This window comes from Athene noctua, chromosome 1 (assembly GCF_965140245.1).
Source record: "Athene noctua chromosome 1, bAthNoc1.hap1.1, whole genome shotgun sequence".
Classification (NCBI taxonomy): Eukaryota; Metazoa; Chordata; class Aves; order Strigiformes; family Strigidae; genus Athene; species Athene noctua.
Genome location: NC_134037.1, coordinates 66,096,527 through 66,124,480, shown reverse-complemented (window position 1 = coordinate 66,124,480; position 27,954 = coordinate 66,096,527). Strand labels below are relative to the sequence as shown.

General features: G+C 41.5%; 2 protein-coding genes across 3 annotated transcripts in view; one reads left to right on the top strand and one right to left on the bottom strand.

The window, feature by feature from the left end:
* The window catches only part of PEX7 (peroxisomal biogenesis factor 7), a 49,464-nt gene extending 43,737 nt beyond the window's left edge, over window positions 1-5,727 (bottom strand). The window contains exons 1-3 of one of the 2 annotated variants that reach the window (XM_074896406.1): window positions 5,342-5,727; window positions 4,025-4,082; window positions 2,382-2,532 (exon numbers count right to left, since the gene is read on the bottom strand). In XM_074896406.1, the coding sequence (XP_074752507.1) occupies window positions 2,382-2,532; window positions 4,025-4,082; window positions 5,342-5,480 (348 nt within the window). In that variant the 5' untranslated portion in view covers window positions 5,481-5,727. The remainder of the gene's footprint in view (window positions 1-2,381; window positions 2,533-4,024; window positions 4,083-5,341) is intronic. The other variant, XM_074896405.1, reaches the window with a different exon arrangement.
* A 6,840-nt stretch (window positions 5,728-12,567) lies between these two features.
* MAP3K5 (mitogen-activated protein kinase kinase kinase 5) overlaps window positions 12,568-27,954 on the top strand; it is a 105,896-nt gene continuing 90,509 nt past the window's right edge. The window contains exon 1 of the mRNA XM_074896404.1: window positions 12,568-13,356. Within this exon, the coding sequence (XP_074752505.1) occupies window positions 12,954-13,356 (403 nt within the window). The 5' untranslated portion in view covers window positions 12,568-12,953. The remainder of the gene's footprint in view (window positions 13,357-27,954) is intronic.

Sequence of the window (27,954 nt, the reverse complement as noted above, 5' to 3'; positions counted from 1 at the left end):
GCAAGCTATCAACACCTACATCTGTTGAATATGTGTTACGACATAGAATGTGTACATACGGCAGACATGGCTGGGACTGCCCAGCACTCTGCAGCTGCATCAGAGGCAACAGGATCTGGGCAAATTCTCCTTCAGGCAAGAATTATAAACAGAACAGACAACAGGCTCAGAAAAACCAAGAGCTATTTTTCATTTGGCGTGTGACTGGTCCAGGTAATGGGAAGAGAATTAACAGAAGTAAGGTTCACATTTATTCTTCTTTTCATGCTATCATCCAATGTAAATTTACAGACACTTCAACAGAAGCTGTTGAGCAACTGGGAAAGACTAGTAACACAGCATAAACCCTAGTTATTAACCTTTTAGTGCTTTATCTTCAACTGTAAATTACATTAATACTAGTTTATGTCTAAACAGCAGAAAGAAATGTCTCGGGCAAAATGAAAAGATGATGAAAAAAAAGATGTAAAAACATAAAAATAGTTTGAAATAAATGTTCAAACTCACTTTACAAGACAAATTTAATCCTTGCATTCTATTGTCTCAGTGAGACTTCATCAAAACCAAAGTAAATTAGACTAATTTATTAATAAGATTCAGCAGTTGGTTAGTGCTGGAATAAAACTCATTGTCCTCTGATAATGAAGATGTGCTTTTAAATTAAAAATGCACATTCTTTGTGAGGAGGGACAATGATCTCATTTACAAAACAAGAAATAGATCCCAGTCAATCTTGCATTAGAAATATTACGAAATGGAGTGACAAAATTGGCATTAGAAATGTCAGACAGGGATTAAGGATTAGGAAGGTTGTCAATTGTTTTAAAGAGCACTGTCTGGCAGTTTTTACCACAAACTATTAGGTATGTTCCCTCTGAGATCTATCCTTTTGATGCATGTTTATAAAGAACCAATACAAACCTTTCATGTCTCTCAGCAAACACTCAGCCCATGTGTCCTACACTGGCTTTCTAACCCATGGCTAAATGCATCCACCTCCCCATGCTACCTGCTAAACTAATACTTGGACACAGAAATGTTTACTTCACTTACAACAGATGGTGTAGCAGAACCAAAATAAACTTATGGACAGAATTTCAATGAGAAAATGATAGAGACAAAAAAAAAAGGTATTATGATTTGCCTACATCTTTCCATTACTACCATCACCCTTTGAAGACTATCATAAAATCCTGATCACAACTACAAACTCATATCTCAAAATTCTTTATTTACATAGTATATATATTAAACCAAAGTAGTAAAATTACAAAGAAATCAGGTATGGAAGACAGACTGTCATGCAACATGCAGTCACTCAGCTTTTAGCTTTGTGCTTCATATCTAAAAAAAACTTGAGGTCTTTGTGAATACACAACCGGATTTCTTCCATCATTTTTATTGACTATATATCCACTAGGTTCTTTTATTCAGTTTTATGTCATTTTGATAAAGTGTCAGTAATTCAGGCTGAAATTGACTACATCTAAAGTTCAAAGACTTGACAGAAGTGAGGGGAGAGTTAGAAGGAAAGCATAGAAAAAAGAAAGAGCTAGAAAAATCACTTGGGGGAAGAGAAAAATACTAAGTATAAATGTCCTTAAAAATACGCAAATACAGGCTGAAATTGACTGCATCTAAAGTTCAAAGACTTGACAGGAGTGGAGAGTTAGAAGGAAAGCATAGAAAAAAGAAAGAGCTAGAAAAATCACTTGAGGGAAGAGAAAAATACTAAGTATAAATGTCCTTAAAAATATGCAAATACATTTATGAACATGCAGTATGGGTAGAGAAGAATGTTATATGCACTACATAAAGAAACCGAGATTTTAAGAAATCAAATGCAACGGTATCAAACCAAAGCTAAAAAAAAAATACATGTTGTCCCAATCTTTGACTACTGTTATTTGAGAAGGATCTCACAGATGCTAGGATGCGAAAGGATACACAGTTCCCAGCTACAACAGAAGCCCTAAGGATCTGCATAATGTGTATCACACTATAGCCTCAAGGATGACACTGCCGTATACATCAGCTGATTTAAACCTATCCAATAATGTTCTCTAAAAATCACAGAATGACTGCAGTACTTTCATACAATTCAATGATTACTTGGCCTATAAGAAAGCACAAACGCTATTTCTGAATATATTAAATTCATGTAATTAAACAGTACCTACTACAACATATGAACTTACATAGAAATATGAACATGGAAATCACTTTATATTCAAAATAATGTCGTTATAAATTCAAACCATGGACCCAAACAAAGTTAAAAAATAGACAAAACCTACTTTTGATGATAAACCCACAAATAAATCTTTTAATAATTCAAACATTGGATCATCCATTAAATTTTTCAAGTTTGCCTGGTTTACCTCCTGAGTGTGCTCTTTATAGACTTGCAGAGGACCTTTGGTTTTAGCTGTATCCCAGATTTGCAGAGATCCATCTCCACTAGAAGTGATCAACACATGTTCATTATTCTCACTCCAGGTCACATCAAACAGGCCGTCATTCCAGTCAAAACTAAATCAGAAAAATGAAGATATTTGTAAGAAAGCACGACATAAAAGTCTGGACTAGTTACATGCAAAGACAGTATTTCTTTAAATCACCCTCTTTATCTTTTAAATAGCATTTGTGTATTTGTGTTTCCAGTAAATGCCCTCAGAAGTAACTTAACTGTTATAATCTCAACTTTTACAACCGTATGCCAGAATAGGTTGATTAAGTTAAAGCACAAATGAGCCAAGGACCTTCAACACACAGGGAATGAAATCTGTTTTCAGTATTAAGCTTGCTAGGCCAACAGAGAGGTACCACATGTTTTGGTCTGATCTACAGTTTCTCCAGGATGTTGCTACAGAGGTAGGAGCCCTTTGTCTATAACAACTGTGGTAAACAAAGAAATAAAACTGTTTGTGTTGGGAGAGCTCTATCCAATTCACAATACTATTAGGAAGCTGAATCACAATGAAAAACCAACAGAAAGACAGTCATGAACATATTAAAGATCTCTACACTCCCTTAAAAAGGCTTTCAACACATCAACAATTCATCATAAGGGACCTGATACTACATATTAGTTGCTCTGCAACAACTGTCAATGACCGTGCTGTTATCTGATGGTAAATATAAATACCGAAGGTTCAGCTAAGATCAGGCTGAACTTCACAGCACCCTTCAGTAATGATGAAGGAAAGGCACACACAGAGAATGTTCTGATAGAGACAATGACACAGCTTACGGCTCAGGAAGTTACAGGACTTTCTACCACAAAGTAAGTGGAGTCACCAGAAACATAGAAATGAACAGTACTAAAACAGAGCACTTAGCAGAATTTACAGGGTGCTGAACAACTTCAGAGTCTTGCTTTATAATTAAAATGAATTAAAAACCGTTTCTTTGAATGTGATCAACTATTTGTTAAGTATTTCTATTTCAACCTTCTTACTCTAAACAATTGCTGTTTCAAAACTTAAAAGAAGCTTTATGTCAGGTATTAAACCCTCTCCTTCCTAACCTTTCTCCTCCTCCCATTCAGAACACAAATCAAAGTCTTCTTGTCAAACCCTTAAAATATCTGATCTCCTAAGAAGGACCTCTGTGACTATGTAGCTTCGTGCTCTATTTTCAGTATAAGTCAATCATAAGGGCATAAATTTAGGTGGCAGTGCACTGTTCCTAAAAAACTAAAACTTTAAATTCCAAGTTAGGACAGAGAGGCTACTTTTAATTTCCAATGTCAGTTTTCTATTAAATGATTTACACTACAGAAAGGGTGCAATCTATATTACTTCCTACAACAAAAGCTGTGCAATGTAAACCTGTAATTTATATGTAAATACACATACATTCATTTGTAAGTAAATACAAAGACATGTATTCAGTAGATACTATAGCATGGATACAATAGTATTATTGCTAACAACAACCCAAAATATTTGGGTTGTGTCTTGTACTCACAGGTACATAGTAAGTTTTTCTCTTGCAAAAATAAAACATAAACCTATGTTACCTCCTGAGCAGAGCAATTCCAGCTTCATTTTGCTCCAGCACTGCCAGAGTTCCACAACCTAAACCAGCAAAATAAAACAAAACATCACAACTAGTTCCCCCACACCAAAGGAAACTACTGTGGTTCTGAGGTAACTCCAGTGTGCAAATACAAAGGGCATTTGAACTTTAAGAGGCCAAACAACTGCATAAAGAAACATCTTGTTTCACGTTCTCTAAAACAGTCATTCATTTACAACAGATTGTTTTTTTGGTTTTTTTTGTGGGGTTTTGGTTTGTTTGTTTGTTGTTGTTTGTTTGTTTGTTTTTCCCTCCAATATATCTGTAGTGAGGTTGGAAAAGGAACAACTCACTTATAAAGCCGAACAGTGCATTTTCCCCATGAGCCTCACATTACAGACATACCAGCACGGGGTTCCTTTTTATCCTTTTGATAACCCAGCGGGCCTAACCTTTTTTCCCCTGAATCTAGTAATACAAATACAACTCAACAGAAATGAAACAAATAATAGAATCATAGAATTACTGAATCATTCAGGTTGGAAAAGACCCTTGCGATCATCGAGCCCAACCATCAGCCCTACTCTACAAAGTTCTCCCCTACACCATATCCCCCAACATCTCATCTAAATGACCCTTAAACACATCCAGAGATGGTGACTCCACCACCGCCCTGGGCTGCCTATTCCACCGTCTGACCACTCTTTCTGTGAAAATTTTTTTCCTAATGTAATTCAGTAATAATCCAGTTCTGAAAAAACACACACAGGTATTGCCTTCTTATATGACTGGGATAGTCAAAGTAATTCCACATTTAGCCATTTTATTTAAAATAAATGCTTTCAACAGCAATGCTCCCCCTGGATATGAGAGTTCCCAATGCTGAGGAAAGCTCAGCTCACCTCTACAGCGGGACCACGGAGTCACCCGGGGCTTATCGGGACACTCACTGACTGAGACTAGAACAGGGAAAATTTTACAGAGACAGTATTTTCAGGCATTTCATTCGCACTGTGTATGTCTCTACTACTGTGTTCATTATCGACCGTACAAAATTAGTACTCCCCTGAGAGGGCCTGGTGAAAACCACCACCGGGGCTGCGCAAGCCGGAGGCTGGCGGGCTGGGGACAGCCCGCTCACAGAAAATACACGCTGTAGCAAAGAAAAAAAAAAAAAACAAAACGGAAAAGGAAAACTCGACGCGCTTTTAGAGACACTGACTGCCGTTCCGGAGACCCAGATCTCCAGGCCCGTCAGGAGCCGCCACCGGGCACGTACGTTAAGAGCTACCCCGCCGCCCGCCGCCGCCGCCCGCACCTGCGATGCCGTAGTACTGCGCGGTGGCGCAGGCCACACGCCCCGGCCAGTACGGCGAGAACTCCGCCGCGTAGCCGTGCAGGCCGGGCAGCCGCAGGGCACGGGCACTGGCTCCGCCGCCGCCACTCGCCGTGCCCATGGCCCCCGCCCGGGCCTCGGCCGAGGCGCGGAGGAGCCGCCGCTCTCACGGCGCCGCCGGAAGCGACTCTGCCGCCGGACGGGGCTGAAGCTGCGGCGCCGCCGCCATCTTTGATGATGGCAGAAGGCGGCCCAGGATGCTGTCAGCGCGGCAGGGCGCGCCCGCCCCGGCGAGCCCGGCTGGCGAGGGCACTGCTGCCGCCTCAGAAGCGCCCCTGGGCTCCAGGGGAACTGCTGGTGGCACTGGGTGGCCGTCGCGCTCTGCCACACCACGCCAGCCCGCTCTGACTGACTCTGCAGAGGTGGTAGCTGCAGCCTTGGACCTCTGTGCTTGATCCCTCCGGTGCGGGCTTGTCCTCTGACCTCTTCAGAGGAAAGCTATAAGCTTAGGAGGGCCTGCTGAGAAATTTATTAGCTTGATACTGTTAGCCCAAACGAAGGGTTCTTTCATCTGGTATGCAAGCCAATACACTCAAGGTTGAGGTATCTTTAATTTCACATCTGAGCAGAGATGGGTGCTAGATAGTAATTCCACAAAGCTAGCACACCATACAAAGGAACTACCGCCTATTTATCTTGTTACATGGTTAGTAAAAACTTAACCTAAATTTACACTCATTGGTCCATAATTACCATGCTATCTGTTATCGGTTAGTTACTTTTACATTAGACTTACTTGCTATGTAATTTAGCACACATGCTCCTTACAGGTAGTGGAGGCAAGCCTTTTTGGTCTTGAATTTAGTTGGTGATTGTGATCTCTCCCAGCCACCTTTACCTTTCCACCAGTTACCACAGATTTTTGCAGACTTCATGGGCAATCATCCAACCTTGGGTGACTTCTGGGGCAGGATGTTCCCTCCCCATCAATGCTGTTAAGCTTTCACACATACCCCGGTGTGATTCGTAACTCAAGGTCATCCGGCCCGGACCAGGCTTCTGACCACCCGCTGCCTGTTTCTCATGATAAATAATTCTGCTTCCGACAAGAACTTCCAAACTTCAAAGATACAGAAGACATGCATCAGCTCATTTTGTGTGCATTATCTTGAAGACACAAGATGTTTCAATCATAAGTATGTATACTACCTTCATTTTTCCTTTTAAAAGGCCCTTCTAAGCTATTCTCTAATTTCTTGAGTAGCTCTGCATATTTTGTCATTCTTCTTGTGATGCAATTCTGCTTTATGTAAGTCCTTTTATGAACAGTCTCCAGTTTTCTTACACCCGTGACATCTTCTGTTCAAGCCAGTGGGAATTTTGCTTTTGGAAGGAAGTGGGGAATTTGGGGGAATTCAGACTTAGAAAATAAATATTTTGGCAGACAGCAGCTGCAGCTTTTGTTGTATTCTATCCTCTGTGTGATATACAGGACTTTGAATACAGAGAGATTATTGCAGTTGGACACAGACTACTTAATTAGTTATAATGACCCATCTATGTGTGTAGAGGTAAAAATGCAAAAATATTATTTTACACATTAGGAAGATCCAGCAAAACCAGATTATTTAATCAAGGTTACATCATGAAGCTTGGGGGATAGTTATGTACTCCTGCTACTCAGCCTTATATTTAAAACTAAACCTTAACTACAAAATCTATTGTAAAGCCATACAAATGTCCAATTGCTTAAACTGGTGTTCAAATATAGATCACTGGATTAGGCAATTCTATTAATTCTTTGATGTCATTGTAAAAATGAAGACAAATATGTTTATCCAACAGCCTCCAGGATTTTAGAATAAAATCAATCCAAATTCAGTGCAAGTGAAGTTTAATCTAATGTATCCTTTAGATTATCACAGTAACTCCCAAAACTTCACAACTGGCAATTTATAGGCTTAATTTATTGACAGACATCATATGAGATCAGATTTCTTAACCCTGGAGCAAAGTAATACCTTACTGAATTGGCTGCTCCGGGCAAAATTCCACCAATTTTAGCCTCTGTGGAAGCTTTTTAAATCAACGTATCTTTTCAAAATGCAAGTAACAAGACAACTTTCTGAGCAAGTGTTTTTAAAGTAATTGCCCTTTATGACTGGGATGTCAATAACAACATCTGAAAAGATACACAACCACTGCAGTGGTGCAGTAAGTAAATTTGGACGTGGCCATTTGCGAGGTAGTGTTCGGGAGTCAGGTGCTTAATGGTGTAAAGTCCAGTTACTCTATGGACAATTTATTACTGATGTATCAGAGAATTGGAAACGTTTCATCAAGCGCATTTTCAAATCTAGCTGGTCTTTTCTAATGAGTGAAATTCCACAGAGAGGTTATGCAAACAGGAAGCAGTTCTTATCAGTGGCGCAGCTTTGTTTCAAAGACAGATTAAAAGAATTTTCATAAAGATCAAGAAGTGGATAAAAGGTTACAAGGAAGTCCTGAGAGAAGAACTAGTTCACAAATCTTTTTTGTTTTCCACAGAAAAGCTCATAAATTCAAGTTTTGAAGATCCTTAGGAAGCAAAATAATATGGCGAGTAAATGCATTTGCACGGATTTCAAGGTAGAATAACAACTAAAGAAACGAAAGCTATTTTACAATCAAAGAGAGAAGGGCCCAAAAACCAAAACTGCTGAACATGACTATATTTCCTCCTCAGCCTCTGGGCAGCTGAGTAAATTTGAGAAACATGAAGGACCACCAATCCCATTTTATATGGTCTATCAGCCAACTCTTTCCACCGGCTAACACCAGGCATACCCCGCATGCAGCAGTAGATGGCAGCCATGTTCCACGCAAAAACGGAGAGCCCTCTGTTCTCAAAAATCCCCCAACTACACGGAGATATTTTTTCCCTAACCCAACATGAATCAGAAAAATTAAAGTTGCCTTATATGTAACTTTTAGGCTATATTTATGCTTCAGTCACTTCTCTGAGCTCAGCTCACAACCATGCCCTTCACTAACATCAGAATAGGTAGTTGAGATGGTTACATCAATATGTCTGCATCCAGTTCACTTTCTTTTCAGTCTGCTGATCTCTGTTCTGTTAGAAACCCATGTCCGTCATTTCCTCAGCCTGCTGGCTGACAGCTAACCCAGGTGTGAGCTGGGCTGGTAACTGTCACTGCTATATACACAAATCCTTACAAAACCCTTGCTGGTCAGCAGAAACAGTAATCAGGTAGGCTCAAATCCAAGTATTTAAAGAAGTTGTGAAAAGAGCTTTTCTACCAGAGAAAGTAGATTGTGAACCATTCCCCCATGTGCAAGGACAGGTAGCTTAAAGTACTGAAAATACTCAGGACTACAGTAAATTTTTTTCAGTCTTTTAGTTACAGAACCATTCATTAGTCTTCATGCCATTGAGATTTTCTTCTGCAATCGTGAATGCTTATTGACAAATAGAAATTTAGAGATGTTGTCAGTTGAAATTCCCATACAGTCATAAAGGTGTAAGAGTTGAAGCTCAAAGAAAATAAGATACTAAACCTAGTATCCCAAGGTTCATGATAAGCTTGCAAAACTGGCAACAGTGGAAAGAAATGAATGTAACTGAGGGGGTTGCAGGAATGAATGCAAAGGGAAAAGGCTCCCCTCATATGGGGAAAGTGAGGGTTGTGTAAGTTGGAGGAAGAGGCAGTTAGCACGGAGACTTTTCTGGAAGTTTAAAAGAACAAAAGAAGTGAGAGGAGGGGAAAGATGCTGGAGCGGAGGAAGATTTAGACAAGGAGATTTAGACAGAAGCGTGAGAGTTGTGGGGGGAAAGGGTAGGAAGCAAGAACAGTGCCCATTCTTCACCATGCTCACAAGACGAGAGCTCCAAGGACAGTCCCGACTGAAGAAATATCCCAGCATCCCCAATGATGTATCCACATTGCTCTCTCAGTATTTGCTGACTGCCATTTATGTGCACCATGCCATCATTTGGTAAGCAGATTTCTCGTGTTTTTACTGTTCCATGATCAGCTGCATCCTTACACAGTGGCCACCGGCTTCTATTTACCTGCCCCTTTGTACTTAAATGTTGCTTTAAATGTTCAGTGTAAACATATTTACCACTTTCTAAAGATTAGCAGCTGACCACCTTGTAACAAAATATCACCCTCTCTCCAATATGAAGGCTACTTCTGATTGTCTACAGTGATATACTTAGTCTAACATTTTAGGACAGATTTTAGAAACAAGCTTTTTATTTCACTTTAATCATTTATACTGCTCATAAGAGTTTCGGTCTAAAGCTTACAGAAATTGCACTAGTTTATATACTTTCCACGTCTCATTCAGATTTTTGTATCGGCAAATTTCTTTACATTCTTTTTCTTTTTTACAGCCATAATTGTAGCATACTGGACTTTACTCCTGCAAACTACTTTGTCCTGCTTATCAGTGGCGAGTTTACAGTGTATTTCCAATCTCTCCTTCTGTAGTTCTGTAGTTAACTAAGAGGGCCTTAAAGTATGGATGAAATTTAGCATCCATTTTAAACCCAGTATCTGCAGTGAAGTGCTTTAGTCCATTCTATCAATTTTATCAGCACTATCATAAACAACATTCAAAATGCAGATTAGCCTAGAATAATTTTTCTCCCTCTACTGGATGCTGATGGCCATAATACATGAAAAATATAATTTTGACAGTTATGTTAAATGCACATATGTTTAAAATTTCATCTCTAAAATCAGGATACACTGGAACTACCTTTTTTAGTCTTGGATCTTGCTTACTGTGGCTAAATCAAGCCTGTGGCATCTGTCATATGCTGTTTGTCACTCATCAAAAGTTGCATTTATATTTGCAACTAATAAAGTTGGCAAAGTCTTGGATGTTAAAATTATAATTATGGTTAAAGCTAGAGACCAATGATGTATAGATGTAAAAACATATAATGAAGAGAGGGTCGTTATTGCAACAAATTTACAGCTAACTGCTTTTTACAAGTTCTTGTCGTTAAAAAAAAAAAAACAGAGCCGGAACAGGGCAATACTGAATCGTGATAATATGCAAACCATCTGTTGCTAAAGATGTTAATTTCACAGCCCTTGAGAAACAAGTGAACAAGGTAAATGTACTTCTGATAACAAATGGCGTTTTATCTTGGTTTTTAAAAAATCCTTAGAATCAAACATTCTAATCAAACAATCCTAATCAAACATTAAAACACAAGAGCTCTTAAATGTCCGATTCCTCACTTCAGAGAGCTAACAGATTAAAAGATGTGCATTTGCTTTATAAAAACATGGGCAATTTGTGTTTGTTCTTTCAGATTCAACAGCTTTTTTTTTTTTTTTTTGCCAGTTTAGGGCCCAACCTTGCTCCCAGCCAAATCAGCAGCAAAACTAACTTGAATTTGGAATAGACTCGGTGCTAATAATGAAACAAGCCTCACAAGTCAGTAATGCTAAGTGGAATAGCATGCTTCTTCCGTCTTCTTTCAGTCTGAGACTTCCTTCTGCATTTGACAAACACGGGCTGTTCTTGAGAACAACAGAGACATATTGTTCTTGCTTCCTGTAAGGTGATGTAACTGCAATGCTTAATGGATTAACACTGATTCTGCATTTTGTGGAAAATGACATTTTTTGGAAAAACACTGATTGCTGTGGAGACTTGTAGCAAGAAACAATAACCTACTGTATCTGGCAGATTAGCAAATATTAACTTTTCCCTGTAAATGAGTCTTTAGTTTGCTCATCATCTTCCCACCCCATTTACCTATTTCTTATCAGCAGAAGCAAATGCCAGGCATATCTCATCGAAAAAGGGGACTGCTTAACGCAAAAGCAAACAGACGTACTGAAGGTACTGTAGTGACTAATTTTTCTAATTATTCCAGAATTGATCCTCTGTCTACAGAAGTAATGGAAAACAATGGTAGAGGAGCAGGCTTCACGCCAAGAAGTTGATTAGTCTTAACAAGATCAGTTTTAACAGAATGGACCTATTGATATAAACATAAATACATAGAATACTATTTTTCCTTCTTTTCTCCTGCACCTATTTAATAAAAACCCCTAATTAATAAAACCCAGCACGGATAAATTATCCAATTTCACAGTATCTCTGTTCAAAAACAGACTGCAGAAGTTTCAATGGCATTTTCTTTTCAAAGCAATTTTGAGTTTCTCAGAGGCTCACTCTTGGCCAGCAGACAATCTGATATTCTGGGGTGTTCTTCCTTCATGTTATGTATTATTTCAAATGTCGAAGGATCTTTTCCTCGACTGGGTGGCCTACCATACATACAAAGTTAGCACAGCTTTTGGCTATACCATATATTAACCAATATATGTATTAGTTATTCCAATTAGTTTCCTTTTCCATGAAGAAATAGTTTTGCTAATTATCAAGCATTTGAGTGTTCTTGATGAGTAGATTCCAGGTTAATATAACAAACCAACACATCTAATCCACAAACAGGGGTAGTTTTCCCATTGCCAGGCACAGCGCTTGAAAAGCATGAGGCTGATACCGCTGAAAGCTGCCACAAACCCTTCAGTGAACTTGAAGCCCTTTGGGAACACCGAGATAGGGAAGTCTAGGTGGGAATACGAGCAGAAGGCAAGGGCTGATTAATACTACTAAAACCTGACGCTGCTCTCAACTCAGTGCCGACACCCAGAGCGCTTACTCCTGACGAGACAGTTAGGACACGCGTATCGTTAAAAAAAGTCAGTAAATGGTAGGAATTCCATTAAGAGAACCGGGTTTTACGCCGAGCCGTGACACACGGCCCAGCTTCGTGCAACCGCAGCCTCATCCAGATGAAGCAAAAGCGCGTCTGAAGACTCCGAGGCGCGTCAGGGCCCACGTCTCTTGGCGAGGGGGAAGGCGCAGCCTGACCCCACTAGCCTGAAGTGCGGCTGTGGGCTCGTTTTATGGGGGGTGGGGGTGGGGGGTGATATTAAAAAAACGCTTGGCGAGAGCGCCGGTTCCTCCCATGGCGTCAGGCTGAAAAGCCCCGTGGGCAGGCGGCGTGGTTCACCGCGCCGAGAGTTCCCGCCCGGGACGCTGGGGGAGGCGGGGTGCGTGTGCGTGTGTGTTATTTCTGCCCGGAGGCGGGGCCGGGGGGAGGTGCCCGGCGCCGGGGCCGCCTCAGCCCGCGGCCCCGCAGCTGTCGCTTGGCTACAGCCGGGGCGCCCGAGAGCGATCCCACAAGTGGTTCCTGACCGCGGCCGAGCAACTTCGCGCGGGAGGAGCGAGGTCCCGGCAGCGGCGGGGGAAGGAGACCGGGCTGCCGGGGGTGGGCGCGCCGGGTAACCCCCGCGGGTGCGGGGGAGACGGGAGCGGCGCGTCATGGTGCCGGCGGCAGACGCCGAAGGAGGCTGCGCTCGTCTCCCCGCCTCCGGCAGCCTTCGCTAGCGCCCAAGGGGGAGCCCCCAGCTTCAGCCCGGCCGCCTCTCCTCCCCTCCCGCAGCTCGGCGGGGCCGCCCCGGGCCGGGCCGGGCGGTATGGCAGCCGCCTGACCCCGGCCAGCGCAGCAGAGCCCGGGGCGCGCCGCGGCGGCGGCGGCCGCTCCTCCGCCGGAATGAGCGACAGCAGCGAGGGGATCATCAGCTTGCCGGTGCCCGGGCCTGCCGGCGGCGGCCCCCCCGGCGAGGAGCCGCCGGGCAGGCGGGCGCAGGGGGCCGAGGCGGGCGCCCGCAGCCTCCTGCCCGACTTGGCCGCGCCGCCGCCCGGCACCCTCTGGGCTGAGGACGGCGCCGCCGCCTGCCCGGGCATCGCGGCGCGGGCCAAGGGTGGCGGCCGGCGAACCGCCGTCACCTACGTGATCAACGAGGCGAGCCAGGGGCCGGTGCTGGCGGCGGAGAGCGGCGCCCTGCAGAGCCTGCGGGAGGCCTGCGAGGTGGTGGGGGCCGCGCTGGAGACCCTGCACTTCGGCAAGCTGGACTTCGGCGAGACGGCGGTGCTGGACCGCTTCTACAACGCAGGTGAGAGCGACCTGCCGGGGCGGGAGCCGCTCGGCTCGGCTCCGCTCGGCTCGGGCTCGCCGGCCGCTGCCTGGCCCGGGAGCAGGCGCGGCCCGCCCGCCGCTGCGGGGTCAGCTCCGGCCGCCGAGCCCCGCGGGCGCCGAGCCCCGATGGGACCCCTGGGGCGGCCGCGGCGCTTACGCGCGGCAGAGCCTGGTTTTGCACCCCCCCCCACCCCACCCCACCCTCCTCCCCCCGATGTGTGTTGGAGCAGAAACTCGCCGCGGCGAGCGCGCTGGGAGTCGGCGCTTGCGACTTCCACCCGTGGGTTGGCCGTGGCCGGGCTGTCTCTCCCCGTCTCCCAACATAGTGCGGGGACGCGAGTTTTTCCTGACGCGCTGAGCTCTGGCTGAAACGGGCAGGAGCTGCGAGGCCCCGGGACCTTTGAAAATCAGCTTGGGCACCCGCCGTGCAGCGCCACAGTTTCTTTGTGCTGACACGTTATCTGGGATGCGCCGACTGTTCGTGCTGGGAAGTTCGTGCTTCTGGTACGGGTTGCATCAAACACTGATGATGGATGGGCTTGAACAAAGAGCTGCCCGCACCCAGCCGGTTAGTTGGCGAGGATACCCTGGGCTGCATCCTCTCACCCCAGTTTGCCAGCTTTCCTAGTGATAAAACTGAAACACTTTCACTTGAAGGTGTGGTGACCCGAGGTTGTGTGTTTTGATATAGTTGGTCCCATTTTTAAAGGTAATAATAATAAAAAAAATCTCCCCTTTTAAAATTTTATTGACAGATATGTAGCGTGAATGTAGAATAAAAAAAGCCCACTTACTAGATTTGTAAAGGCTTCATACAGCTAAAAGTATAGTACTGAATTAGTGTGGTTTTGCCCTAAAAAAATCAGAACCAGGAAACTGACCTACAGTTTTAAGGTTATTGTGTGGTATGGGTTTTGTGTGTCTGAAATACATGCAAAAAAAAATCATAAAAGTTTGACTGATATTGTAGTTTCTCCCTCCTCTGGGGAGGGATGAAGAGAAAGAAAAAACCCCCACCCCCCAAAAAAAAAACCCAAAGCAACCAGAAAAAGAAAACCCCCAAAACCCGTGGTGGTATTGTAGTCAGTTTCCACAGGACTCTCTCCAGCATGGACACACATATGTGTGTCTTCTCTTTGAAACTCCACAAGCTTTGCCTCGTGGACTGCTGCTGTTTTCATTTGAGTGAGGTGGGCGATTCACAGTGTGCAGTCTCAGCTTACTCCTTGTGCCTCTCACAGAGCTGTGCCGTCAGAGGGACTTCCTCAGAAGTCAGAGGAGCTGTCCTCGCAGGTGGAAATAGGAAGGCCGTAGAGTTTCATTCTAGGTCCTATACTCTCCACATACAGATAAGAGAGACTTCAGATTTCAAGCACCCTGACATCTCTTGATTCCAGGGCAGGTGAAACCTGAGAGTCTTGTTTGGTTCTGTTGTGTTGTGAGGCTCATGGAATTGAATTATCCATTATGTTTTTACGTTGGTTAATTTTTAGACTCTGAGCTGCGTAATAGGCGGGGTCGCAGTAGTTCACGGAGGCTTTCCTTGTAATGGGAGACTTGACTTGAAGTGGGCCCCTTTTAACTCTGGCAGTAGGCGTCTGGCATATAGTGCTACATAACTGCACACTTATGTAATATAATTTGCTTATTTCAGCGGCTTTTGAGCAAACCGTGTAAATGTGAAAGCATTACTTTTTCTTACAGTACTGTTTGGCCGTGGGCATTTAATCAAAGTATTGTAAAACAGGCAAAATACTTTGCCATTTTGCTTTAGTAGCAAAGCCCATAAACGTCTAAAGAACTGGGAGAGGTCATCACATCCAACTCCTGGACTGAAGAGAGCTGGATGTAGCAGTTTGTCTGTTCCACATATACTCTGTACTGTCTGAGCTGACGAGTCATAAACCAGCTGCGAGCCTAAAACTGTTGCGTTGCTGACTCTGAGGCTGAATTTAGGTCTAGATGAATCGATGAAGTTTTCATACTTATTTTGTTTTTCCTGTTGCATTTTACTCTCTTGATATATATTTTCAAGAACTAGTTGTTCTCCAGAAACTTTAAACTGGTGAAAAAATGTCTCTCAGGTTAGGAACAGAACAACATTAAAGAGTAGAAGCTGTGGAAGCTGAAGAATGCAAATAGGAGCAGGGTAGGGGACAAAACCAAGAACAGTCATGTAGGCTGTAACTATTGCACGGATGTTTTTTTTTTAACTGCTTTGACAGGGTGGTGGGGCGGAGCATTTGTAGGTGACCTAAACTTCCCTATTCCCCTTCTTGTCCTCTTTCTTGCTGTGTGCTTTCAGTGTTCAAAGATTGTATTGGTAATATTGATAAAGAATGTCTGCACACTATGTTATTTTAAAAAAATGTATGAAAATAGTATAGCATGACTAAATGTCAGATAAGACTTTAGCAGTAAAAGTACTTTCAAATTAAGTAATAGTTAAAGGTTTTATTCGAGGTATCAAGTCTTACTGGACTCATTGTAAAGGCCAGCTGCATTACAGGAGTAGGGAATGATGTGATTTCATTAAAGGTTGGAAGATCAAGCTTATAACTGAAAGAAATAATACAATAAACCTCTCAACTCTTGTAATGCCTGTAAATCAGCTGTGATTGGGGAGGGAGGTCTACAGTATAACATATCTGTCCATCACCAAGCCTTCCCTTTTCAGTATTTTGCTTCTGCTTTGTATAACATAGTCTGAACTCTTGGTGATCTTTGATGAAGGTTTACTTTATGCCTTTCACAGCTTCAAAGAGAACTTCAAGGAGTGTTAAATGAAGTCTAATCTCAGATGTAAATACTCATCATCCGCTCTAAATGTAGATTAGCCTACTAATAATCTTCTTCTGCCAGCTTCAGTCAACTGATGGTCTTTAAATGCTGAGATGTAATTAGCAGTGCATATGATTAGTGAGTAGGTCTCAGTATGTATAACTGAACCATTCAAGCACCAAATATGAAGAATGAGCTTATTCTAGCATTTCTGCTTGCATGATTTAAATTAGGCTTGGTTTCAGGAAAAAAAAAAAAAAAATTGCTTCTTGAGAAGTAAGTGTCAAATCAGCCTTATAAAACTGTTGGAAAAGTGTCCGACAAAAACGTTTATTACATTTTCCTCCACTAAAAGAGATAGTAAGGTGAGGAGAGGAAAGTAGTTCAATTTCTTGTAAAACTTGATGTATCTGGGTTTGATCAGCTGTGTCAAGGGCTTTTTTTCCTTCATGAAGAGGATACTTAGAGGTTTTTCTTTTTTTCTTTTCTCTAGTTGCATTAAGCTGCTGCAGATGTATTGCACGTCTCTTAAATTAATCTTAATTTCTAAACAGTTCAGGAATGTTTAAAGAGTCAGGCAAATAAAGACATGCTAGGGAAACCTTTCTACAGTGCAGTAGGTAGTAATGGTGTTTTAAAAGTTACTATAACCATTGATATTTGTAATTAAATGGTATTTCCTCCACATTATACTGACCAGATTTGCATATCTTGTTGATTTATTTTTTTAATTGCTCAGTTCTTTTTGAAAACCGAGCCATAAATGAGCATAGAGTACTTAGAGTTTGTTTGGCCTAGGTTTTTTTTTTGTTTGTTTCCCATCTTTAGGCAGTTGAAATTAGGATGATTTACTTTCTGTGCAGGCCTTTACACGGTCATTTTGTATTACACAAATGCATCAAGGACTAGTTGAAAATAGTGTTTTAGAAAAAGAAAAAGTACAGTAAAAGGGAAAAATAGCATGAATTAATAATTGGGTCAGCTCTTCAAGGGAGGAATATGCTCTAAATCAAGGTAATCACACAAGCTTTTATAATTAGGCAGGGTTTTGTTGATTAAAGAAATGTCTCATTTGACTTGTAATCTGGCATTTACTTTTTTAATTGTGTTGATTTTAAAGGGCGGGGTAAGTTAGGGGTGAGTGTTCAGTTGACTAGCAAGACAAGTGGACCACAAGTGTCAAAACCAGGAAAACAAATAGAGGTTTTCAGAATGACCTACAGAGTACAGTATTGTAAAGGTGAAAGCTGTGCTCTTTCTTCTTGAAGTTAGTAATCTCATGTTTAGGGGGAGATACACCTTAAGGAGTTAGAGAGAAACCTTACTGGAAATTTGTCTTACTCTGGAGTACCTTTCACTCTCTTTTGCAGAAACTTGCGTTGATTTACAGTGCATGGGTAGAGGGCTTCTTTGTTTAGTATTTTCAGGTATGTGTTCCTCATGCTTGTCTGCCTTGCAAGATAAACTACAGAACATTTTCACTTTGTGATGATGTAAAATTACTTTTTTTGAAGAATGGTAATTTGTCAGAAGCACAGTATCAAGCATTCTGACTTAGGTGTACAATCTCAGAGGGACTGATGGAAGATAATAAAGATCACATAATTGGTGACTGAGGAGGATCTCGGTTTTCTAATCTGTAAAGTCACTTGTTTTAGGATAGTTCTCAAGATGAACAGTTTGACTGATGTGCTTGTCTTACAAGTATCTCCTTTAACTTTAGTGTTGTATTATATTGGGGAATTACCTTTTCCTCAGTTTCTTACGCTCAGGTTTCATGAATCAGTGGCCCTTATGATAATATTTTGTGCTAATACTGCTGTGTGAGGCTATTGAGATAATTCCCCAGAACAGTAATGACTGACTTAGAGTTCGTCAAATAAGACATACTAAAATAGGTTTAGTCTCTTACCTTTGTTTCTGGAATTTGGCATCATTGCTTTCAGAATTCATGCAGGCTTGGGCTAGAAATTGTCAGTGTCAGCTTACTGGACTTACAAACATCTTGTGCAATGTGCTTGGAGAATCTTGGCATACAAACTAACAAAATCTTCAGAGCTGGTGCAATCACCTGTGTGAAAGTGAACTTAGCTTGGAAGATACTCTACATGTGAAATTATTCTACAGACTTTACAGAACATTTGTGGATTGTGTATTTATAAACATTTACAGGCACACAGAAATGCAGCAAAGTAGTACCAGGGCTCAACTGCATTCTTGCAGTTTAATCCTATTTTTCTCTAAATCATCTAAATTCTATGATGCTAAATCGTGTTTTGAAGTGATTTATGCCATTAATATAGTTTCTTGGAAGTTCTGTGATTGTGACACACTAATGCCAACTCTTCTCTTAAACCCAGAAGAGCTGCTGTTCTATTCAGAACTGATGTTCTTGATTGTAGCAGCTGATGTAAATGTTTTCTGTGGTAAAAAGCAGCATGCTTCCTACCATGTTAGCTCTTTGTAGAAGCAAAAAAACACTATCAGAGAGAAACTGCAGGCTTTATTCTACTCTACATTCTCTCAGAATGAGTAGGTGTTTTGCACCACCTTTTTCTCTGTACTTCCTGATTATTTTTTTTCATTTCACTAACAGAGACATCAGACACTTGAAATACTCTACTTGCTTTTTGTGATTATGCAGCACTTGCATCCATCACTTTTTTTTTTTTTTGACACCTTAATTCCCCCAGGGACTGCTGAAACACCACTACTGTTTCAATAGCGTCATGACTGGAGAACCCCTGTTCCAAATGATAGCTTTCATTAACATAGCAGGAGAAATTATCCTGTGCATTATTCTTGTCCAATTTCAGAGCCAAGGGCAACTACTTTAAAAAAAAAGTTTAGTTATGCTGTCAGTGGAAGTCATGTTGAAAGAGCTTTGCATTTCAGCAGCACTGTGTTGCAAGTGATGAGTTGGAGCAAGAAATGCCAAGTAATTTAATAATGCAGATGGTGTGCAGAATAGAGTTGATGATTACAGACACACTCTCAAGATACTTCACATCCCTGGCATGTCTATTATGAGTACAGAATCTTTGTGTCTGATAGCGTAGTGTATATTGTAACATTTAAACGGGGTGGGTTATAAAGCTCCTTTTGACTCTGGGTGTTGATTCTGGACTCTATTAGAGGGTGGCATTAGAAAACTAAACCAAATGCATGGCACATCTGCAACATAAAGCAGTATTTCCTTCTGAAGCACCTGAATGTGACCTACATCTACAACAAAAAAAGATGAGGAGTCTGGAAAAAAAAAAATAGTCCTGGTACAAAGTTTCTTTTGTGTGTTCATAGTTAGTGCTAATGGAGAACTTCTGAATTTATGAAGAAATTGTGAATATGTTATTTCCAATCCCATAGATACTTCCATTTCTGGACCAGCTGTAAACTTTATAACCAGATTCCAATATTGGTGCTGTATGCATAGCTTCCATCAGGCTGTCAGTAGGTGACTAGAAGACTAGTATCGATTTCTGTATGAAGTAGGAGGAGCACAGCAGATACACCCACTCCATACATGCCCTCCATGTATGTGGGCTGTGAGACCTGGGTTATCTTTCAAACTTCTTAGTCACTGGCCTGTCATAGCAGTTTGTGGCTCTGCTGTGCAGCAAGAGCTTCATCGGGCCTCTCCCCCAGCTGAGAGGCTTGTACAGTGTGGGTGCCCTGGACACATGATACTAGTGTGAATTTCCAGCCATTTCTATAATGTAAATAATATTAAAGGTATGCTCTTGCAGTGCTTATTTACGAAATCTCCCACTGGTATCAGTGAGACACCTAGATAGACAGTCCACATCCAGGCTTTTGTTGGATTATTAGAAGTTACAGGCTTTTGAAACATTCCCTTCTCTGTTAAGTGCATCAGGGTGTTAAAGCTAGCTTTCAAATACTATATTTGATGTGACAGGAGAAATGCAGGTTATAAAATTATTAGGGTTTCTTAAAATACAGTAAAGATATGGGACATCCATATCATCAGATATCGTGAAGGTGTATTCCCCGGTGGAGAAAAGGCTGAATGGAGCTGGATACATGCTTTTTGACACTAATGCAGAAGAAAGCCTGTGACTGATTTTTCTGCAGTTTGCATTTCTGTAGCTCTGAACAGGATGTGTCATACAGAAATGACTCCTGAATTTACCGCAGCCATGATAAGAATTTGACTTCTCTTTTTAGTCGCTTTCTAAAGTAAAGAAGCACAATACAAAAAGCTGTAAATATAGCACTAGACAACAGAATGAAACAAATCGTGTTAAAGCCTGAAGTGGAAAATAGAAAAGGCCTTAATGCATCATTTAGTACCATTATCCTCAGTAAATTTTCCAATCTGTTACGGTCTTAAATAAAATTAAGATAAGCAAGTGAAAGTTTCAGTTTTATAGCAGTACGTTTTCTTTTGTCTCAGTAGAGAAAAGCTGAGTTTTATGTGTATTCTCTAGTGCCGGTCATATAAAACTTGTTCCTGTTTTTCCCCAGCCCTTTGGAACAGTTAGTATTTAGAACTGCTATATTTGCACACATAGGTTACTGCAAGCTGTATTTGTAAGTTATACCCAAAGAAACAGAAAAACTTCAGTGGCTCAACAGATAGGGATTTTGTACATTTGTGGTTAGTAAAATGGCAGTTATTGCTGGGATTTCCATCTTTCTCCATAGGCTCCCTTCTTCAGATTGACCACAGTAGTCTCCTGCCACTGGTTTTGTATGGCTTCTCTGGGGGTTTATATTCATCGATACGGACACACTCAGAAGTCCAGCACTTGTTAGAATGAGATAGACATACGAAGCAGCCAGTGAAGTTGTCTTGTACAGCAGAACGTGTGTGTGACAGGTGACAGCAGAATCTGTTTTGACAATTGGGGAATTTTCCTTTAATCACTGATGGGTGGATTTCTGTAACATGCTTGTAATTATTTGTATTCCGAGAGAAAATGAACCTCAGGCTGAGCTTGACACACAAGCACAGGCTGCTGCTTTTTAGTGTGTATTACTTTTTTCCTCTGAGATCAAATTTATTCCTTGACTAGAGCAGATATAATATTTATTTCAGTTATGAAGAGCTGCTGATCAACTACTAACAATGGCATGCCAGAGTTAAATCCCTTTCTAAATCATGTCTGCCTTTATTCATAACCTTTGGGATATGTTCAGTTGAGGCATGAAGCTTAGAGATTTCCCACAGACTGAGTCATTTGAAGTCAGTGGTAATCTACACTCTTTCAAATCCCACAAGAAATGTATGTTTTGATTTAGAAACTAGATATCCTTGTAAAAATCTGGCTTTCCATTTCTCCCTTACTGTAATAAAGTAAATGAGTTGCTCTGGGACTTGCTTGCTGATGGCATCAGTGGCTCTCTCTTGCAGAATGCACTCTGAGTAAGCAGCTGGTGCTTTCAGTGGTGAAGACAGCTTTTCAGTGATGTCCTCACACAAGAGTTACCTGCAGCTCTTGCAGAGTTTTATCTGATCTTCTTCCCCTTTACACAATACCTGTGTGATACAGGTATAATGCTGCTTTCAGTACAATCTTTCTGGTTTACTAGGGACTATAGACTGAAACCTGCAGTCTCTGAAGTGTGAAGATGCAGGTGAAATAATGATCACAAGTTGAAAGTCCACCAGCACCTTCCCATGGTAGATTTGCATGCCTCCAACAGAAGTGTGTTCTGCAGTGTGCAAGAGTGCCCAAGTCAGTCATCTGACCATACATAGCACAGGAAGCCCTGGGTGTGAATGAGGAAGGCTCAGTGACATGCCAAAAGGAAAGGAGCACTTGTACTGCTGTGGGAGTTCACTTACGGTTCTGGAGTGGGGCCCCTCATGCTTGGGATAAATTTATCCAGTTGTGTTGACATGGTAGCAGAGTGCTTCATTTAACTCCACTGTGGGGGCACCACAGGTAAGATTAAAAGCTCCTACTCCTTAGTTATACATGCTTCTAAAAGCATGACAGTACTGTTTTTTCTCTCTGGAAAAACATCTGAGGGGAAATATGCTAGATGTATGCCATAACTTTGTGTCTTATTGGTTTATTACTGCTTTGCAATGCAGTATCTAAGACAAAGTTTCCTAGCTTTCCTCCAGGAACCTTATGGGTAATTCATATGAAAAGGATTGAATTTAATCTGAATGTATGTGTGCTGTCCACTGGTTCTGCTTCCATGCCCTGGCAATAATGTAGCATGCTGGCAAAAGCCAGGTTTTTGGTTGTGTGCTGCATCCCGTCTTCATTTGCTCCTTGCAGCTTGTGCCATCAGTGGAAGTGACGTGTGGCATCTGTGGAGAAGGGCAGAAGCTATTTGCCTCCTGAACATAATCTTGTCTTCCAGATCACAGTTGGAAATTAGTTTTTGCCAGGCGGTTGGTGTGAAGAACTGGGAATCCTTCCCAGCCTCCTTGGGAGCGGAATTTGGTCAGTTCCGAACACTGTCACCATTCCTGGGTCAAGTGCAATTGGAAAAGGCTTACTGACACTATCCCACTCACTTTCACTAGAAAAGAAGTGGTTGTTACCTGTGTAAATAAACTGAAGTCTTGTTTATTTATGTTCTCTGTTTCCTTGAGGTCAGTTTCAATTTTTGTTTTCTGCAGAGCTGAACTCCACTGCTACTTCACATAATAATAAATATACTTCATGTGATACTTGGAATCCTTTAACATGTAGTTTCTTATGAGGGTTTTCAGTGACCTTGCAAATCCTGTAAACTGCTGTGCAGAAACTATTTGCCTTCCTTATGTTGACAAAACTTACTTCAGGAGGTAAACTTGCCTGATTAATTTGTTCAATATTTGTATATTTATATATCGAGGCTGCAAAGCCAGGGCAACTCTACCTTCCACAACTTTTTAGTGAGTGTATGTTAATTAGGATAGGAGCAGAACTTCTTCAAGATTTGTGTAATTTTGAGACTGTGTAACTCAAAACCTTGGTGGTTCTAGTTTCATTTTATTTCTGCTGGAGTTTTTTATTCGTCTTATGCCTTTCAGGGTTGTCACTGAATTTGGGAGTTTTCCTGATTTATTAACAAGGAGTAACAACTCTGGGTGAGTGTTGCATGTACGAAGCATAGGAGAGGTTGCTGGGCAGATCAGGAAAAAAGTGGCACTTCTAAAGTATGCTGTACAGTTATATCGTTGCTGTACAAAACAGGATTTTTTTGAAGTGTGCTAATAGAGAGGTGGAGGAGAGCATGTTTCCTAGTGCTTCATCCTTAAATGAAGAAGGGAAGAAAAGGCATTACACTTGTGAGAGCAGACTGATGTGGCCTATGCTTTGAGGAAGTGCTGGGATCGTGAAGCACTGCCTGTTTCTCGCCTGTTCTTGAGGAATTATGTCCTTTCCTACCCCTAGATCAGAGCGAGCGGAGGACTTGGTTTTTTTATTCTTTTACTTGCTCTCAAAAACCAAAGGTGGCACATGGGTACCCCAACTTGCTATAGCCATAGGTGGCCATCTGTGGTGGTGAAGTCTGAACTTCACGTGGCACTGCTGAGTTCAGGCCTGTAGCTGGAGAGAAGGGACTTACTCAACCTCTCAGCATGAGGGAGGAAGCCCTCTGGCCTGGGCTAGAGCTGGGGATGGGTGGTGGTACACTGGGTTCTGGACAAACTTTCTCCTAGGCTGGACTCTCTATGGGCAGTGCTGTCCAGGGTTGAGACTGCACAATGCAGCCCAGCCTAGCTGTGCTAGCAGCTTTTTGCTGGACCAGTCTGAGGGTGTATGGAAGAGCTCTGTTTGCTGCTGTCTTTTCAGGTGTCTCATGGCCTGAATTACCTGCCACTCAAAGAGCTTGTATTGATGCCTTTATTTCTTTGAGGTTTAATAACAACAGAAGTTTGTGGAGGTCATTAATTGTGAAGTGGTTTTAACTTGGTTTAAATACTGCAGCACACTTGAGTGTATTTCTCAATTTCGTGGAAAAAGGAGAAAGTGTTTAAAAAAATGCATTCTAAAAGCGTTCCACAAAAGAAGCAAGAAAATAAGCATTCTTGCCAGTAATTCTGTTACCAGAATCCATGATCTCTCTTTTCCAGCTGATGCAAGAAGGCCAAAATGCAATGAAAGCACTAGGAAAAGAGACTAATCTAAAGCAAGAGCTTCTGTAGCAAACCCTGCCAGATGGGTGTGAAACTGGAAAACTTCCAGTCCCTTTTGTTGCTTAACTGCTTGCATTTTGGTCTGTTTTCTGCAGTGTCCCAGAAGTGTCTTGGAATGATCAGTGTGTTGACAACCTGATATTTAGTCTCTATTTCTCTCTGTTCAAGTACTTTAATAGTAGCTCCAGTGGAAAAATTTCCTGGTAGGCAGACTTCCCAAGTCTTAGTTTATGCTGTGGCTGGTGGCAGGCTGGCAGGTGCCTGTCTTCAGGATTTAATTCTGTTCATAAGAAATTATTTATTCTTTATCCATTATGAATTGAAGCTATTGATTTCGAGCTACTGCCGTAGTAATTTCTAGCTGAACTTTTTCAGTAGAACTGTCTCAGACTTTCAATGCTAAAAGGCCTAGCTGACGTGGCACATTTTCAAATAATCTTTAATGCTGATAAATAAATACAAGTAAGGTGCCAGTTACTGCAATATACGTATCAGTATCAGAAAAGAGAATTATCTTACTGCTAAGAGTATACTGCTGCCTCTCTCTAGCTGTAGTGCTAAGTAGGGTAAGAAGATCATAAAATCCATTTTTTGTATGCACTTACTCTCAATGAATAGGGCTGTTGGAAGAGTTGAGTATATTGTATCCCTTTGAGGTGCAGTCCTGTGGCAGCTGAAGTGGATGACAAACTGGACTAACACACTTCTCCCTGGCACTGCTTTCCGTGTTCAGAGTTACGTGATGAGGTAGGTCAGGAAGCTGCCCTGAGTGCTAACTCACCCTTTTATTTCTTTCTGGTTAGCTTTCTGTTGAGTAAGTTCTCTGAGCTGAGCAGGCGTTCCACAGGACAGGCCAAAAGCAGGACTGCAGCAAACCTGAGTTGAGATTGCCTAAAGGTGTGGTTTCGTGTTATTCTTGATCGTGTCTCGTTGTGGGTTGCCTCATATCCCTTCCTCTTCCGGTAAGGGTGGCTAAGGAGTCTATTTCATTTTATCTGTGCCAGCTGTTTGTGCTCTCAGCCCAATGTATTTCAGAAACTTTCTGCTTATGGGAAGGCTTGAAAACATTGTTTGGGTTTTGCTCTGGATTGGAACAAAAACTTCAGGATATCTCATCAACTGAAAGTTCAAAGATTCTGCCGTTCCAATTGAAATTTGAAAATCGCATCTCTGCTAGCAAGAGAGAGCATTTGTGAATACCTGAATTCGGTTGCCTGTGCTGTGAAGTTATTGCTTCTGGTATGCTTTTGGCCTGGGCCAACTACTGCAGTCTCGGTAGCATTCCCAGTGCCTGTCTGAAAGTAGCAACCTGAGGCTAGGAGAACTTAAGGTGGATGTAAGCTATTCCAGGCCGCTTGGTCCTTATGCAGAAGTGGAGTCATGTTTAATCAGTCAGCATTGTTTTATTGGTTTCCTAGTTAAGGTGTAACAAGTGTGCTTCTCTGAAGAGATTTGAAGCTGTTGTTGGCAGTTGAGGATGTAGCGAGTTGTAGTGCTGTATCTATTCAGGGAGGTAGGTTAAGGATATTGCATCTGTGAATGCACAGTTCCAGCAACTATCTTAGCTTCCAAATTCACAGTACTTCTCCAGGCCCTTAGACTGAATGAAGGGCAGTGGTTAGCTATTGCAAGTCTTGGGCCTCAGTAGTCGTCAAGCATGTAATCTGCTAGTATGTGCTGTCTGTTGAAAAGGAATCTTTCCAAAAAACACCTTCTAGAACTAGATTGCAGTTACAGAGTTTGTGCATCTTTCCCAGCATGGGTCATCACTTCCTTTGTATCTGCATGTAACATGCAAAAAGTCATGACTGAATATGATGTAAAAATTCTGTTTGCCGTTTTAGTACATTTGGACTTTCAGTCCAACTATAAGGCATAACTGAGACAGCACCTGTTTTAATAAAATATATAATATTTTTCAGTGGTTAATTTCAGCATAACTGCTCTGTATTACTGCAGTTATACTGAAAAGTCTTCAGTGTGTAATATGAAGAAGATTGACTGCAAAAGAAACAAATGAGGTTTCAGGAGCTTAATTTGGATTCATACTGGTGTAAATGATTTGTTGAATGCTGGCAAAACTGGTTCCTAGGTTTCATGGTTTAATGTGCTGGCCTTCATATTCAGGTATTTTTGGACAAATCTCAGTATTCTTCAAAGTGAAAGAGTGGTTGCTCGGCTCAGAATGTATGTGTGAGTAGGTGTTGGCTGTTGTCACTTTTTTTTTGTCTCAGATGTTTCTTAATCCTAAATGATTCTCTTTCTCCTTTGGAAGTTGAATAAGAGGCTGAAGCATGAGAATTAAAGTGTTAATACTGTACAAATGCAAACTGAGATGCATTTCTTACCAGCTGTATCAGTTATTTAGTTTGTGTAAAGCTGAATATCTGTTTCACTGGCAATTATTCAAAGACTTGCATCTGTGTAGCTTTCCTATTCACATCAGTAATTGTTGCAGGAAAAAAAGAATTCTATTTTTGTCATAAATGACTGTTATCTTACCATTTCATTGCTTAAGCTTGAATGGAGCTTGAAGCCTATGTTGAATCTTGCAGTTCAATCTTGCATACTGAGTTATTTTAGTTAATTGATACCAGGCTGCTTGGAATACTAATTGAATTCCAGAAATTACTTGGAATGAGAACATTTTTACTTGTACATGGAATACAGTACAAATAGAAATATAAGATAAAATAAATCGTCTGTTAGTATCCAAAGGGTCATTCCTACCATTTTGGCTCTACTAACCTATGGCAGTCATCAAACCTTCTCTTGAACCACTGATGTAGCCAGTTGGAATTGATGAATTCATAAGATGCTTCTAGTATAATTTCCTTTGTTCAGTTGTGGACTATCTAGTGTGAATTTTTGCTGTCTGCTGTGATTCAAGAAATCTGGGTGATGGGTTAGTTTGTAGTCTGTTTTTTCAAGTCAGATGTTTGACTCTGTTCCTAATCTTTTTGTCTTTGTTCTTAAAAATATGATGCTATGCAAGACACTTGAAATGTGTAACCTCATTTGTAGCTATGGTGCTAGTTCTGTTTCAAAAACTGCTACTGGAACAATAACTTTTTTTCTAAACATGTCCATATATAAATACTTCATAATCAAATTCAACACTTGCCGTGCTCCAATTATTCTATCTTGAAGTTGCTTCTACCAGCTATGATGCTGGCCATTCTCGTCTGTGCATCTACTCATGGATTTCATCTGTAGATCCTGAAGCACTTTATAGAGAGACCAAAGAGCCAGCTCATTTTAAGGATAGTGAAACCAGAAGGTTAGAGAGTAAAGTGACTTGCCAGTTTGGCAGTAGACTAGCTGGAGCTGGGGAGAGAACTGGGTTTTCTGATTTTGTGAGCTGCAGGTTAGATCAGATGTGCTGCTGCTGTGATCATTGGTTATTCAGATATGACTCGTTTCTGTTAAGAGCATCTATGGTCCTTAACATCAAATCAGAAGAAAAGTTTTAAGAACTCTTACACATCTGTTGGGTGTTAGATTCTACTGCAGTAATTCTAAGTCAGTGCTGTAGCAAAATAAAAGCAGCTTTTGCTACTAGAATCATGCAACGATGGTTTGCCTTTGGAAGTAAATTTTGAGCGTTTGTATGTTCATATAGAGAGTGACAAGCAACATTAAGTCAAGGCTGTTCTTTTTTCTGTAAAACTAAATTGAATGAGAATG